Raw genomic sequence first — 15,086 nt, forward strand, 5'->3', positions numbered from 1 at the left:
ATATTAAGGCCGCTTTGGAATCCCCTAGACTCGCTGAGAGAGAAGGCAAGATAACGGGTAACAATAGGAGGAGAAACAGGAGACATGTTTTGGTGTTCCCGGTGTCAGTCACCAGCCATATAGACTGCACTTCCCTCCCTCTAATCTACCACAGTAGGACCAAAATCTCACTGTCAAAATCTGTTTTCCTGAACACGATGATGAAAGTAAAACATAAAACAAAGGCTAACATTCCGGAAAGTGATATATCAACTGATTAGAAGCATCACCAGATGCGATGCAGCAGTGCAGTGTCAGCTAAATCCCAACATTCACTGGGTTATGATAACAAATTTCGCAAAAGTGTGTACGTATGGCCAACTGGTTATTTTGAATGAAACTAATACAATTTGTAGCAATTCCTAAGATGGCTAAGCGTTGGATCAATAAGTTAGAAACCACCAACAACATTTAGAGAAAGTGTTTATACCCACTATTACAAGGTTCAAGTAATTCTTATCAATTTTTTTGGCCGTTGGTGCATGAACATGTGAAATATAGCTGGAGGCCCCAAATACCTGCCCATTTTACGATAACATCGGTAGTGTTACTTTTTTTAACGCTGATATTTAAAGTGGGCTGAATGAGTAGGATTGGAAAAAAAAATAAAAACAATAACAATTATTGAGGGAATAAGACAATGCAAAAAATTATGCAGCAGTATTAACTCATTCACTGCCAGACCATGTGCAAAAATGTGTCCACTCCAGTGCTTTTTGTCATTTTCACTCAGATTTCAGGACTCACAGACTATTGAGTTTTAGGACTACATAAAGATTCAATACAGCATTAGAAATCCTAGCCACTCTACTTTCATCAGAAAAAAAATGTTAATTCCTAAGTTATATGGGTCTGGAGTTATTTGATCTTGAAATGACGGTGGCTGTAGAAAATATAATACAGTACAATACATACAGATTGATTCATATAGCGCGTTGACAACAGCTGAAACTGTAACAAAGCTCTAAGATGGACAAATATTCCCCCTTGTGGATGGGGAAAAACAGTCACAGAGGTCTGACCAGCACTTTCTCAGCACCCCCGGCAAGAAAAAAACAAAACCCGAACCCATTTGTGAATGGTGCACCACCTTACACTTTTAAATTCTCAAATACATTTAGGAATGGCAGCGAATAAGTTCAGTTTTGAAATGACCCATTTTGTTACAACATCATTAAAACCTGCTCCTAAACGTGCCGCAAAATGGAGGTTATAGGAACTTGTTGCTTGACTAAAAATGACTGCACTTATTAGGCTATGTCACCCCCAGCCCCCCAAAAAAAGAAATCTTCAGCAGACCTTCACATGTCCTAAAAAGTGTCACTATAACTCTGTGATGCCGGCCATCTCGCAGCCATTCCGCTTAGTGACTTTGCATGGCTGATTGAATTAATGTTGCATCTGCTAGTGTTGACATGGGAACCCTGCAGTAATGTTCTGGTGTTGTCTGTTCCTGTTGGGTCGTCCAACTGGGACAGCCAGCCAGTGGAGCCAGGCATTTCTGTGAGTGTGTGTGTGTGTGTGTGTTGACTCCTAAGCCACATGACTCGGTGGGTAATCATGTTTGTAAACGGGTTGATAGGTTCACATTCAACAAATCCACCAAGAATCCACCAAGACAATTTGAAATTATTTAATAAGAATTCATGGACAAAATATAAGTCACATTAGACTGTGATTCACAAAATTTTAGGCCAGCAGAGAATGCCTGGCAGGCCCTGACGGCCCACCACTGTGTTTTATATATCCCAGCATGCACCGCACACTACTTCTTCTACAGGGGGAAATGTTGAGCAGCAATTGAGACCTATTGCGGCTCAATATTACTTCACATATAAGGTGCACCAGATTATTAAGTGATCACACACAAGATGTGTTTCCTGGACATGACAATCCCTTGAACGTAATTACACACATTCTACGCATACCCCCTTGATCATGAATTAGCATGCTTCACAAGACTATATGCATAACGTTGCACAACCAAAAAAAGGATAGAAAGTGCGACACAGTTTTAGATTTTCCATTGAGAAAGACTTATTTGAGAGAGTCCGTGACTATGTCCGTCTAGACCTTGTTTCCTTGGAGTCACGCTCAAGGCATCAAGAGCACACTCATGCATGTGCACACGGGCTCTGAGGGGAATTGTGTGTGTGTGTGTGTGTGTGTGTGTGTGTGTGTGTGTGTGTGTGTGTGTGTGTGTGTGCGTGTGTGTGTGTGTGCCAACAAACATCACGTTTGTAATTAGCCATCGCTCTGCTAGCAGGCTCGCAGTGATGCTTGCTGAATGGCAATGGGGCCAAGTTCATCACAAGGTCAAGAGTTAAGAAATTGTCTACCATGTGTGTTCTAAACAGATATCTGCCGTATAATCCCACACTGATACTATACAGTGTGCACTTGCTGACATATGTTGTCCATCCCACGCACATGTAAATACACACGTGCATTTTAAGATAGTTACAGCATCTGGTCAGTGTCATTGTTGTCACAGAAACAATGATAGCGTATATCGTAGCCATGTAAACACAAAATGTCTGGTTATGTTCGAGTGCGAATGACGTTTTGTAAAATATTTGTCTGCGTCACCACTTCACTTCCCCTTCAGCTGGAATGCTGGCCGGTACCTTATATTACCTCACGATAAAAAAGTTTTCATGAGTCTCCTTTAAGAGAATTCAAGGTGATGTTGAGTGGAATGAGACAGTGACACACCAACGCATTTCGGTTTCTGTCCTCTTGGAAGCCATCGTTATGCAAATGACTTCAGAGCGACGCAATGTGCCGTAATGTGACTTTTTGGCGGTACCACTGAGCAGTAATCATCTTAAGGACGATGAGTGTAGGAATCAAATGAGGTTATTTACTATCCAGCAATCCCTAATCCGATAAATCATCACTTCACTCTCAGGCAGTTCAGAACAAAGATTTTCACAAGAAACAGAAATCACTTTTTTTATGGCTATCAATGACAAATGAACATCTTGAACTTGTGCATTTGAAGAAGTACAAATGTCTTTGTCAAAAGACAAGTTAAGTGTGCAATGCAGCCAGATTATGAGGGAATGGAGTGAGTTGAGGAGGGAGGCAAAGACAGGAAACAATCAATCAAACTTGACCCCTGTTCCTTCTTTTCCTTGCTTTATTAAACCTCCTCTTTGTTGCCCTTTGACCCCACAGTTCCCTGCTCTCCAGGATCATCACAAGAGAAAAAGCTAATTTTGTTTTCCCTTTTCAACCCTGAATAAAAGTTTCTCCCCCCCAAGGCTCACTGACAATATAAAAAAATATAACACTTTTATTTCTCTCTTTTCAGAAGCAAACAACTCATGATGACCGAGCTGGGAGCGACATAGCAAATTGCAGGTTCAATTCAAATAAACCATTGGGGGAAGCGGGGGTGTGGGGGTGCGGTGGAGTGTAGCTATACATACAAACACACGGCTGTCCCCCATGGGCTCTAATAGAGCTTGATGCCAAGTAGTCGAAGTCACATTTCCTCCACTCCGTGATTTGCCGACCAATTTGCGCTTTGCTGTAAAATGTGTTCCCCTTTAGCAGTCTGGAATTAGAATGGCCCTCCAGTGCAACAACACGTAGTGGGCTGACATACAAACACCAAGAATGAACTTAGTAACTCTAAGGAATAAGGAATGGTGCTTAACGTAATCAGTTGTTTTTTTTTTCCAGTCTTCATTCTAAACTGTTCTTAGGAGACACAATGTGACAAAGAAACTGTGACAACAAACAATGCAATGCAAAGCATTAGTTAACCACAAAGTTGCAATGAGTCATCTTAAATTGAGTTACGAATAAAAAATGCTAATTTTCTCAGGTATATCTCAGGTGTAAAAGTCAACTCCAACATTTCTCCACAAAGTCTGAAAAATAATGAGTCATCAGGTTCTTGAAGAACTTAGCCAGCAAAGAGCGCTGACCTCAGCCGAAAGCAAAACCTTTGGGAGAAAGTGGAATGTGGACTGCCGTCCAAACTTCATCGGCTTTCACTTGTGTATAATAACGTCCACAGGGATAAAATTAAATTTGATCCACTGAATGTGGGCGGTTATGTTTGGGTGTCCACAGAGTTCTGGTTCTAAAGTGCACCGGCTCGTAGGCACAAGCGCGGATGCATGCTGTCCAAGAATCTGTTGTCCGTCTGTCTCTCACTCTCCTCCATAATCCCTCTCTCCACATTCTGTCATCTGTCTGGCAGAGTCGGACAAAGAAAGAAACGGGAGATGGAAAAGGAGAGAACGCAAGACTCTTGGCGGCCATGCGGGGACTGCTTGGGCCGATATGGGGGAGCCTTTGTGGATAGCCTTTACGTCTTTAATCCTTCCTACGCCCTTAGTCACATCCATCAGTCTGTCGCTACCCCTCAAACTCATTCGCTAGTAAGATCTGTCACAATCCATGATGCTAAACTTGAACCGTTTGATTAAAATATATCCGCAGACATTGAACCACATTGATAATTACGGGAAGTATATTGGGAATGTAAATGTAATTTGAAATCGCACAAAAAAATGAGCAATTTTGGTCCATTCTAAACGTTGTACGTATACTTTCACTTGTCATGATGAAGTTTCTGATGAATGGCTCGTGCCCTCCTGAATCCGACTGCCTCACTCTGTATTTGTTTTCTCATTTCTTCTGAACCAAATTTGAGATGGGTCATGTTCACGTGGTGGTCTTTTGAAAGCCAGTGATACCCCAGGCCATATTTTTAGGCCCACAATTAGATGTGTGTGAAACTCTAGCTGTACACATTTCACGTTGTCTTTAATGATAGCGGCCACTCAAGACATGAGATGTTCTTTAGTGCAATCACAACTCTGACAAGTGTCGATAATTGATCTCTTCTGGAGAGGCACCAATCAATAATATCCATCGAATCAAGGGCATTCCATTGACTCTGTCTGACTTACCGTATTTTCCACATTATAAGGCACGTTGGACTATAAGTCAATGAATTGACTATTTTAAAATTGTTTTCATATACAGTATTGGGTGCACCACATGATAAGTTACTTAGAATAGAAACGACACTAATAGGTTTTCATTATGTGTGCAGTAGATGGAACTATGCTAAAAGGAATATAATACAATATAGCTTTTTTATATGGAGCTTGCACCACTATGCAGCAGTAACTAAGCACTAAAATAAATAAAACAAAAAAAGTATAAAATAGTATGCGCAATAAATCCGATATTGATCTATATATCTGGCATGTTATTTTAAGGCACACTGTCGGTTTTTGAGAAAGTCAAATGATTTTTAGGTGCACCATATCATGCAGAAAATGCATTAGTTCATAATGGGTGGTTGAATTGATGGATAATATCAAAATGTTCTCTTCAGATAGAAAAAAAAATAGTGACACCTCACACTTGTCATAAAAGACTGCGAAGCACTCCATGTGCGTCTAAAGGTAACAGACGGACTCCGTGTATGTGCAGGAATAAATGAGTAGACAGATGGGGCAGTCTAGAGGAACAGTTGAGGAAGGCTTTATACTGCAGCTGCCCTTTTCTTTTTCCTTCTGCAGCAATCACACTAAGATACACCAAAACCTACATTGGCATCATATTTATTTGGAAATGTGGGTCTGTCAATACGCGTGCGTGTGTGTGTGTGTGTGTGTGTGTGTGTGTGTGTGTGTGTGTGTGTGTGTGCTCGCCTGTGGAGCCTTAGCATCAAGTGGACAGCTCCCACTTTACATGAGGAGAGCGCATCTGTCTGGATTTTGAAAAGACACACAGCAGTGCCGCACACATCAGTTCTCAATGGTTCAATAAGATTTGAAACAAAGAAGATGCACTGTAATGAGAAGTTTTTTTGGAGTTTTGATTTTTTTACTTTTATGTCAACCTAACCATCACCTAGTGTCACACACTGGATTACAAATGCTTTCAAATGATTGCAAGCTTTTCTTTGCGAAAACAAAATATTTTTCTATCACCAGCTTCCCTACAACTGTTAAGTACAATGTCCAACTTAAACTATATTACATTAATTAAATTAAAAATTCATCATAAGGCTCCCATTTGCATCATTCAAATGTAAAAAAAATAACCTGAGGTAGGATTAAGGCCAATGATAAACATACATTTATATATGTTAACTTTTTGGTCACATTTGAATTGTTTTAGTCCGATGTTACTATTAAACAACACATTAAAAGAAACATTGGGTTAAAAACCAAACAAAAAATATGATTCCACAACACCACTGGCAGAGTACAAAAAAACCTTTTAGTTCAATATTGAGCACAATAGATTTTCAACTGGGATCTCAACTTGAATGCAGTGTCAGCCGATTAAAAATGTTGAAGCAACATAACACAAACTGCTGCGTTTCTCTACGTTGCAATGCGGTTTGTTCTAGTATGGATCAAGCCCATTACTCCTGACATCAGCGCAACAGTTGTCCGACTGATCCACTGGATGTTGTTCAACCTCTGCAGAGCCGCGCGTCCGCATATGACCCAACAACACGGCTTCCTCTTGGCCTTTCGACTTTCTTAATTTAGTTTTGTTACTGTGAAATTGTTCTTATTCTCTTTTTCCAGTCAGACTTTATCTCTTCTATGGTATTTTTTGGCATATTTAATTATGTTCAAGCCTCATTTTCAGGGTTTAATGGGGTCTGTTTCATTCCCGCTGAAGTTTAATGTCGTTGTAAACTGTTGTTTGTCAAAGAGGTGCCCTCATGTAACCCGTATCTCACTCAAATTCAGCTGGAGAGGGATAATAGTGAGGATAAACAGTACATTAAATAGGTGGATGGATTGCCTGGATGGATTGGGCATCAGAAAGTACTTCACTTGTTTTATATATTTTAAGAAAGATATGTTTGCACCATTCTGTAAGTTGTAATTGGGAAAACATCAGCAGAAATAGAAATCTGGAAACGAATGGATTTCTAATATGCTTGCACACAGGCATTTAACGTCTTCTCATAACAATAATGCAATTAGCTGCATATTCTCGATTTACCTTTTCCCTGGAGTGGAAAAACAATTGAATAATGCAGATTGCATAGTGAAGCAAATGAACTAATAATAAAGTAGAGTAAACTCCCTTCTATCACGGGGTGATGGACGGGAACAACCGCACTAACCATAGAAAACAGTGGAACTTGAGAAGGTTCCTACAATGTGTTGGCAGTGCATGTTTGTGAAAGCACGGTGCATTCAAATGAGAATTAAATTCAACTGTTAAGCAGTAAGTCAATAACGCCCAGCTCAGCAGTATATCAATGCCTTTGTTTACTTGTAGTCGGCCTCTCGGATGGGCATAGCAAGGGATACAATTACAAAAATAATCAGGTTAGTTTAGTGCTAGCTAGCACTATGACACTACTACTACTATGACATGTGGCATCAAAATCGGCGACAATGAATCTAAAAGTGGATAAAACATTACATTTCCATATTTATTTATTTGGTACTTTGTTTTTCTGTACACCTTTGATGCAGATTCACAGTAGTGTTAATCTTTGTCATCAATGATGATACATTGGTTAGCGGAAGCATCAATTAACTTGAGTTTAGTAACAACCAAAACACATTCATTTTAGGGCCCCGTAGTTGACTTTGAACAAGCGCTCCCCACAGTAACTCGCGACCAAACCCAGAATTTCACATTTATGAACATGAACATAGACACACTCAAGACTAACATAACATGACATATTTGCTACCACCCCTCAACTGCTTTTGACATTAGAATATGAGGCTTGGTGTGTTGATTTGAACCTCATTGAGCAAGCGGTAAACGAATAGTAAAGGTAAAGAAGTCTGTGGAAAACGTCATGTTCGCAGCGAAAAGGTTAAACTGCGACGACTCCCCTTATCTCCCAAAACACCAGGACATCCTCCAACTTATAAAAGATTAATTTGTTCCCAAACATATCCATCCAGCTCTCCGTGCACATCAGTAGCCTCCCATTAACACTGCTCCATATTCTTCCACCGAGACATCTGAGCTAATGCTTCGTTCAAGGACATGGGGGCTAATACATAAGAAGTGATAGCCCACTTGAGAATTAAACCCACAACCACAATGGTGCAGTGGCTGAGTGCAATTAGCCTCTGTCCATGAGGTTGTGAAGGTTTCCTGATTTTAAATCAGTCTATCATGACTAAAGAATATTTAACCTGAAAAATAAGGCTTCATTTTTCCTTTGACTTAACTCTTGTGTTCGAACAGCACAATGAACACAACATTTACTAGGAACTTCCTTGTGAGAATACTTACTGATCAAAATGGATGGGACAAGGATAGTGAAAGGATGAAAGCAATAGGACATTATCCCACTAACCAGTGATTGGAATCAAGGTAGATTTAACATGCTCAGGTGGTGAGCGCATCTGCTCATTACAAGTTTGCACTGGCAAGAGATCTCATAGGTCGCTTCCACTCAAGACACCAACATTGAAAACAGCAGACTTTCAACTCCAAATGATCAATCATCTTCGCCCCGGCTGGCGTTTTTGCCATTTAAGCAGACTGAGCTGCCGTTACACTGCTTCAATCATCGTCTGCCAGTCTAAATGCTATTGCTAATTAGCATTCCCATGCTAAATTACCTCCCATCCCGTGTTCCCTGATTAAGTTTAATCATTCTGACAGCCAGTTTTATAGCTCAGATTGCCCACTAGCTCAAAGTGTATCAGAAGAGATTAGCGAAAGAGAGAGAGAGAAAATTGAAATAGGGAAACTGACACTGCGAGGTTGAGAGGTATACTGCAACACAGTTGACATCATGAATAAGGCATTGCACTTTCAAAAAGATGATACAAGAAAGAGAGCAACTTTCATACAGTTTGATCCTCATACTCAGTCAAATAATGGTATACATGTCATGGTCCACCTCTGATGCCCCCAGTTGTCTAAATAGAGCCCCTGCCGCTTTGTGGCGAAGTGCCAGCATGGAGTCAATCATTTGATTGCCATGGTTACCTAGCCATCAATGTAATCCAGCTTGTCCTGTCATTCAAACCATCTTCCAAGAGAGAAGATAACTTCAGTCCCGGCTCACAGGCAAATGATGAAATGCGGTGAAATTGTTCACAACTCAGCCATTACATACCTTAACAGTGCCCGCTCATCTATTTTACTCTTTCTTATTTGGATCTTGTGTGTGTGTGTGTGTGTGTGTTTTTTTTTTTCTTTCAAATCTGTGAAATACTTCAGGTTGTTGATGTGCAGGGAGTGCCCTCCTCCCCAAGGTAGACCAAAGAGTAGATGAAATGAAGCGGATGATGGGATTTTCAGGGTTTTAGGAAGAGCTAAGGGCTTTTATTCTTCCAAAGATGTTTCTGGCAAACAGCTCGGAAGTCCATAAGTAGTATAATTGTATACTCTCGGAACACTCCCAATATTTTGTCTCCATGCTAAGTGGTGTGCTGTGTTATCAGAAAATTGTTAGAAATTGAGAGGGAAAATGTATCGGGTGGAACAATATGAAACATGAGGGCTAATAGAGCATTGACAATTGTTTTCTTGTACAAATAATTAGGATCCAAACCGATTGTGCAGTCCTGATATTGTGATTTGACCAGTTCTGTCATTTAGCAAAATTCTCCGATGACATCAGCCCACTTTTTTTTCCTCAAGCGCCAAGCCTCCTCATGCAGAAACCCACAATTACTGCCTCCAAGGGACTGCCTTGTTTGAGATTAACGAAGGTGATTATATATTCACAGATTGATCAATAAATGGAGTCAAACGCAGGGTGATTCACGGGAGGAATTGTAGCGTATGCGAAGACATCGATACTCTGTAGCTCTGCATTACAAGAGCCAAGCAGCACAGGTTAACCCCCCAATGAATGGCAATTAAAGCACACACTGTCCAGCCATTGCACTCTCCATCTGCCTCCACCTTGGAATATCCCGCTTTCTTTGTGATCCCATCGAGTCTACTACTAATGCCGACAGCCCAATTGATTTAGACAAAAACCAATTTCTTCAGCCTAAGAGCTATTTCCTTTATTTATCGTTAAAACTACTTGATTTTGTATAACTTGAATTATTGTAATCGGAATCCCGTCTCGCCAGCTCTGCGCTTGTATCGATGATAGACAGCATGGCAGTGCATCCAGCTGTATTGATGTGCGTGAAGACATTGGCAGCAACCACATCCTGCGTCCCTCTCGCACCAAAGCAAAGAAAGGCCTCATATGACAGGAAATAGGGTACTAATGAATGTGACATCATCCAAGATCTGTTGGCCCTTCTAACTGATCATAGACGCACATACACACATACATGTATAAAGACACATAGACACATACCAATGGGGGTCAAGCACAAGGACTAGTGGGCAAGGTTTCAATTGACTCAGCAAAACCCAGAGAGAAAGGAAACACTGTAAGGAAGGAGATGTGTTTGTGCTCGTGTGGGTGAATCAGTTAGTGTGTGATGTGCAAAGCTGATAAATAGCCTGCTTAACGTGTTAAGCGGTGGTTTAGAATGGGCTGTAGTTCACAAATGAAAATGAGTCACAGAATAATGAATAAAAGAAATCGGATGTAATAAGTGGTAAATTGACACTTTTAAATATGGCATGCTTCATTTTTGGCAGTCCAATTTTCAAACTAGGAGTCTGTCTGTATATTGAATGTGTGTTAAATGGCCAAGCACCAAGACCAGGTATCGATATCAAGACAATATGTCGTTATTTCCAGTTATCGGATGCTCACAACGGCGGACGATACAATGACACCCTCTTGTGGCAGTTTTACTATCACAATGGATAATGGAACATTTGAACTACAGTAAAGTCTCGTTATATCGATATTCAAGGGAGTCCGAAAAAATATCGATATAACCGGGACTATCGATATATCCGACCCTGTTTGCATGTAATTTTCTCCGTGCGTGCATAGAAATAGTATCGATATAACCGGGACTATCGATATATCCGATATCGATATAACGAGACTTTACTGTATATCTTTGTTAATCCTCTCACATTCTCATGGTCCACCCATCCATTCATCCATCTGAATTGATATCCTTCTATGACAATCAATTAACTGTATTGTGATAAGCAATGCATTCTGGGAACTGAGTGACTTTACCGTCATAACCCAAAAATGCGAACAATAGGTAGATAGGCTTACTACATGCCTGGCCTTAAGGTTCTTAGAACCATTTCTTTCCAAAAAAAAACAATTCAAAATTATTCCAGCGATGAACAAAGCCCTCAACTTTTCCAATCATACCTTCTTTGGTCTCTAGAGAACATATTTTAACAGATAGCAGCAGTGACATGCTGGCATAATAAAACGTGTCTCATCTCCCCAATGTTTTAAAGTTTCAGGTAACTAACACATTCAACATATTTTTCAAGGTATTGCCAAGGAATGTGACATTAAAGCAGCAGCTCAGCTGGATGGAGGATGAAAAAAAATAATCTGATTGGCACTCACAACGTGATGTCTACTCAGCAGCTATTTGAGCGACATACACACACAATCTTCGTGGCACCTCGCTGTGTGCATGCCAAATATAATGGAAAGTTGTTGCTTGCCTGGGTTTGAAGAGAGCTTTAGCAGCATAAATCACACACACTATGTCACATTTAATAGTTCTGCTTACCTGCGGTGCTCAAAAATATATTTTCAGGATAACAACAATGTGATATTCCTAAATGAAATGTCCACACATCCAAGTGCCACAATTTGCCAACATAACTTGACACAAAGATACCTCATTATCACTTGTTCCACCCACTGCTACTTGTGACATCATCATTTAACGCAATGTCAAAACAGTAATAACAATTTTGGTGCATCTCCAGCATGAAAACATATTCTTTAAAATATGCACTGTGCTACATTGTTGTCCCATTGCCACGCACACAAAGCATTGCTCATTGATTACAGTCAACATTTTTTTTATTTTGGAAATGATGACTAAATGTACCTTTTTAATATGGCCGCCACGTGTGCCCATAAATGCTACGGTGTTTCCACGATAGTCGTAGGCCGCCACTGAAGTCATGCCATCGTCCTTATCCACGTAGAGCGGGACACCCTCGATGGTGGTGGTGCCTCCTAGGGGCTGGTTGAAGTCATGTCCGCAGAAATTATCGTCAATCTGCAATGGCTAGGTTGGGACAAAAAGACAGAGAACCATCAACGACTCCATTAACGCTTTTAATTCCCTTGTCTCGTTAAAATGACATTCATTGTTAAAGATGCGGGAGCCTTTCAGTCTCGTCGGCACTTTTAGTTGGCATTTTATGGAACTGGCGCAAGACGCAGCAGATTTACTGAGGAGCGGTCTGAAATTAATTGGTGTCATCAGTAAAATTCACTTTATCTCAAGTCCTGACAGAGAGTTGAGGGAATTATATTTGGGAGTTCTGTATGGTAGTGGAGGAAGCATAGCCTACATAGCATACTTTTGAGTATTTCAGCGGTCAGTGATGTAAAAATGTCAAAACAAAACAACGAGCCATTAGCAAGAAATCACTTTCTTATGTTGGATTGATTTCTTTGCACAATGCCTTGACAATCCGGGTTCTAATAAAAAACAGGCCAATTTGGCAGCGCATGGAACAAAAGGGCAACTGTGAACACACAATCAAGACATGAGCCAATGAAAGGGAGTAAATTGTAGGTCAAATTAGCATATTATAATCACAGTGGGACAAGTATATGTGCATTGACGGGGAGGTGTGATAGTATGTCACAATTGATTTGCTTGATTGTGCGTGTGCGTGTGTGTGTGTGTGCGTTCTCTTGATATTCGCTTGACTTCGACACAAATAACTTGCAATCAACATGGTGCTTTCATGGAGACGCAAACATAAGAGTGTTTCAATAGAAATTAGATTTACTCTGGTGCTTATAATGGATAAACACATTAACACGTACACGCACACATAACTAAACATAAATCATGACAATATTCAAAGTAGAAAGATGTGAATAATAAACAAAAATATATATGACGATGCTATTTGGTATCAGCAGTAGATTGACGTAATGCACAGGTGTCCACGTCAAGGCCGGGGGGGGGGGGGGCAGATCTGGTTCACCACATCATTTTATTCGGCCCGTGAGAGCAAATGAAACGTGTTACGTTGTTAAGTGCCATGATGCTTGCTAAAGTCTGAACCAACATTTCAAATTGTTGCATGTAAACCACAATAACAATGATTATTCTTGACTTCAGATTTGAAAACTAGTTATTCATTAATTTGTTATGCGTTCTGTATGTAATATGTGTATGAGATCAAATATTCTAATGGCTACCCCAAATTCATCACGGCCCTCGAGAGGAAACCGTAACTGCAATGATGCCCGCGGAAAAAAATGACTGAGACACCCTTGACGTAATGGTTCGAACAGCTGTTTCATAGACGAGATGAGTAAAGGATGAATCTGACTTCCGTCCTTCTTGTGTGGCATTTGACTGTCCACCTTCCATGGTCGTGTTGTTGTTTTTTTCTGAGTATGGAGTCTTCGTGCCATATTCCCAAATCATGCACGTTAGGTTTACTGTATATACGAGTCCAGGTTGCCTCTATATCTGAATTTGAATGATGCTTTTTAGTTTGATCTTATCCTCCTGTGGGTTTAACAATGAGGGTTTAATGTTTAGCAGCTGTGGGGATGAGATGTCCTTTGAGATGTTTCTGTGTTTAAGAAAAGCCTCCTGTAATCTTTCAATCTAAATACATTTGAATCGATTTGTCAGGTATCGAGGACATTCATATTAATGATGTCTATCGTATCAACGCTACTACTCCCTTTTTGTACTACTCCTTATTGTAACATGGAGGGCAGCAGGCTCTTTATCATAATGAGGCATATGTTAAAATCTGCCGGCGACGGTCATAAACAGTGTTTGATACATTGAGGAATATTTGTGAACATGTATCGACGTTCCCCTAAATATGTGTTAAAGTCAAGAGTCTGTAACTCCAAACACGGGCCTTGTTTTGCAAACCTCACAACTGAAGAAGATAAACTATTCGGCACAGATATACAGTATATAAAATCACTTCACCCGGCGCTTACTGAAGCAGGCAGCCAGAGATGTAAACTAATTTGCATTCCCGGTGTCTGTGGTGCTCACACACACACACACACACACACACACACACGCACACACACACACACACACACACACACACACACACACACACACACACACACGAGTGTGATCGCCATCATCATCCCAGCACTTTGGCCAGCATGCTAAGGATGCTAATGGTTTGTTATGTTTAGACTGACTTGCATCATTACCATAGAGTCAACATCTCAGACTGAGGCACGGCAGAGCATTCAGGCATCTCGTGTCTGCAGACAAATGTGGCCTCACACAGACCTGACATCTGTTCACAGTTGTGAGCCGTGTAGACATGGAATTCCTGTAGCCAGCCCGTTCCATCATTAGCCCCCTTCAGTAACTCACAGAGGATGTGATGCATCATTTTAAGCAACCAGGGTCAATTTCATGATTTAAAATCAGATTCTACATGTCATGCGTGTCATGTGTCACAAAATTTCATTTGACTGTGATATCATGGCCTCATCGCAAAGCACTGAATCTACACAAAACTGCCCTGCTTTTTTACCACGAGAGTACAAATAATATACTTGCTAACCTGATTGCAACTGCTTCAATAAAGCATTTATGCTTCTGTACCTTTCACTCCCCAAAGTGGTTCGGTGCTGAGTCCATAATGCACATTGGAACAGCTGTTTTGCTGCATGGATGCGAATAATCAGATGTGTGAAGGCACCAATGGCTTTCATCACAAATGGACGCGAGCGGTGATTTTCAAAACTTCATAGGTTTCCCGCTGTCTGCCACGTTACTCCTAAGATACTAAGACACAACTGGGAGAAATTGTAGGTTGACGTCAAGCTTCCTGATCTAAACCAATACCTTACACACAGGCCAATGAACAAGAAAGAAGCTGTAAAAAAAAGAAGCCAGATTTGAAGGTTTGTGTGAACGTGGCAAGCAAACAAACATAAAAAAAATCTATTAATTTGCTCCCCTGCTTCCCTT

At 40.6% G+C, this 15,086-nt stretch overlaps 1 protein-coding gene across 2 annotated transcripts in view; it reads right to left on the minus strand.

The window, feature by feature from the left end:
- The window catches only part of LOC148904005 (plexin-A1-like), a 162,613-nt gene that overhangs the window by 108,629 nt on the left and 38,898 nt on the right, over positions 1–15,086 (minus strand). For both annotated transcript variants that reach the window (XM_089012558.1, XM_089012549.1), the window contains exon 3: positions 11,982–12,164. In XM_089012558.1, coding sequence (XP_088868684.1) covers positions 11,982–12,164 — 183 coding nt within the window. The remainder of the gene's footprint in view (positions 1–11,981; positions 12,165–15,086) is intronic.

The sequence above is a fragment of the Hippocampus bargibanti genome, linkage group LG01 (genome assembly GCF_051943395.1).
Source record: "Hippocampus bargibanti isolate YZ-2025 linkage group LG01, ASM5194339v1, whole genome shotgun sequence".
NCBI classification, from domain to species: domain Eukaryota; kingdom Metazoa; phylum Chordata; class Actinopteri; order Syngnathiformes; family Syngnathidae; genus Hippocampus; species Hippocampus bargibanti.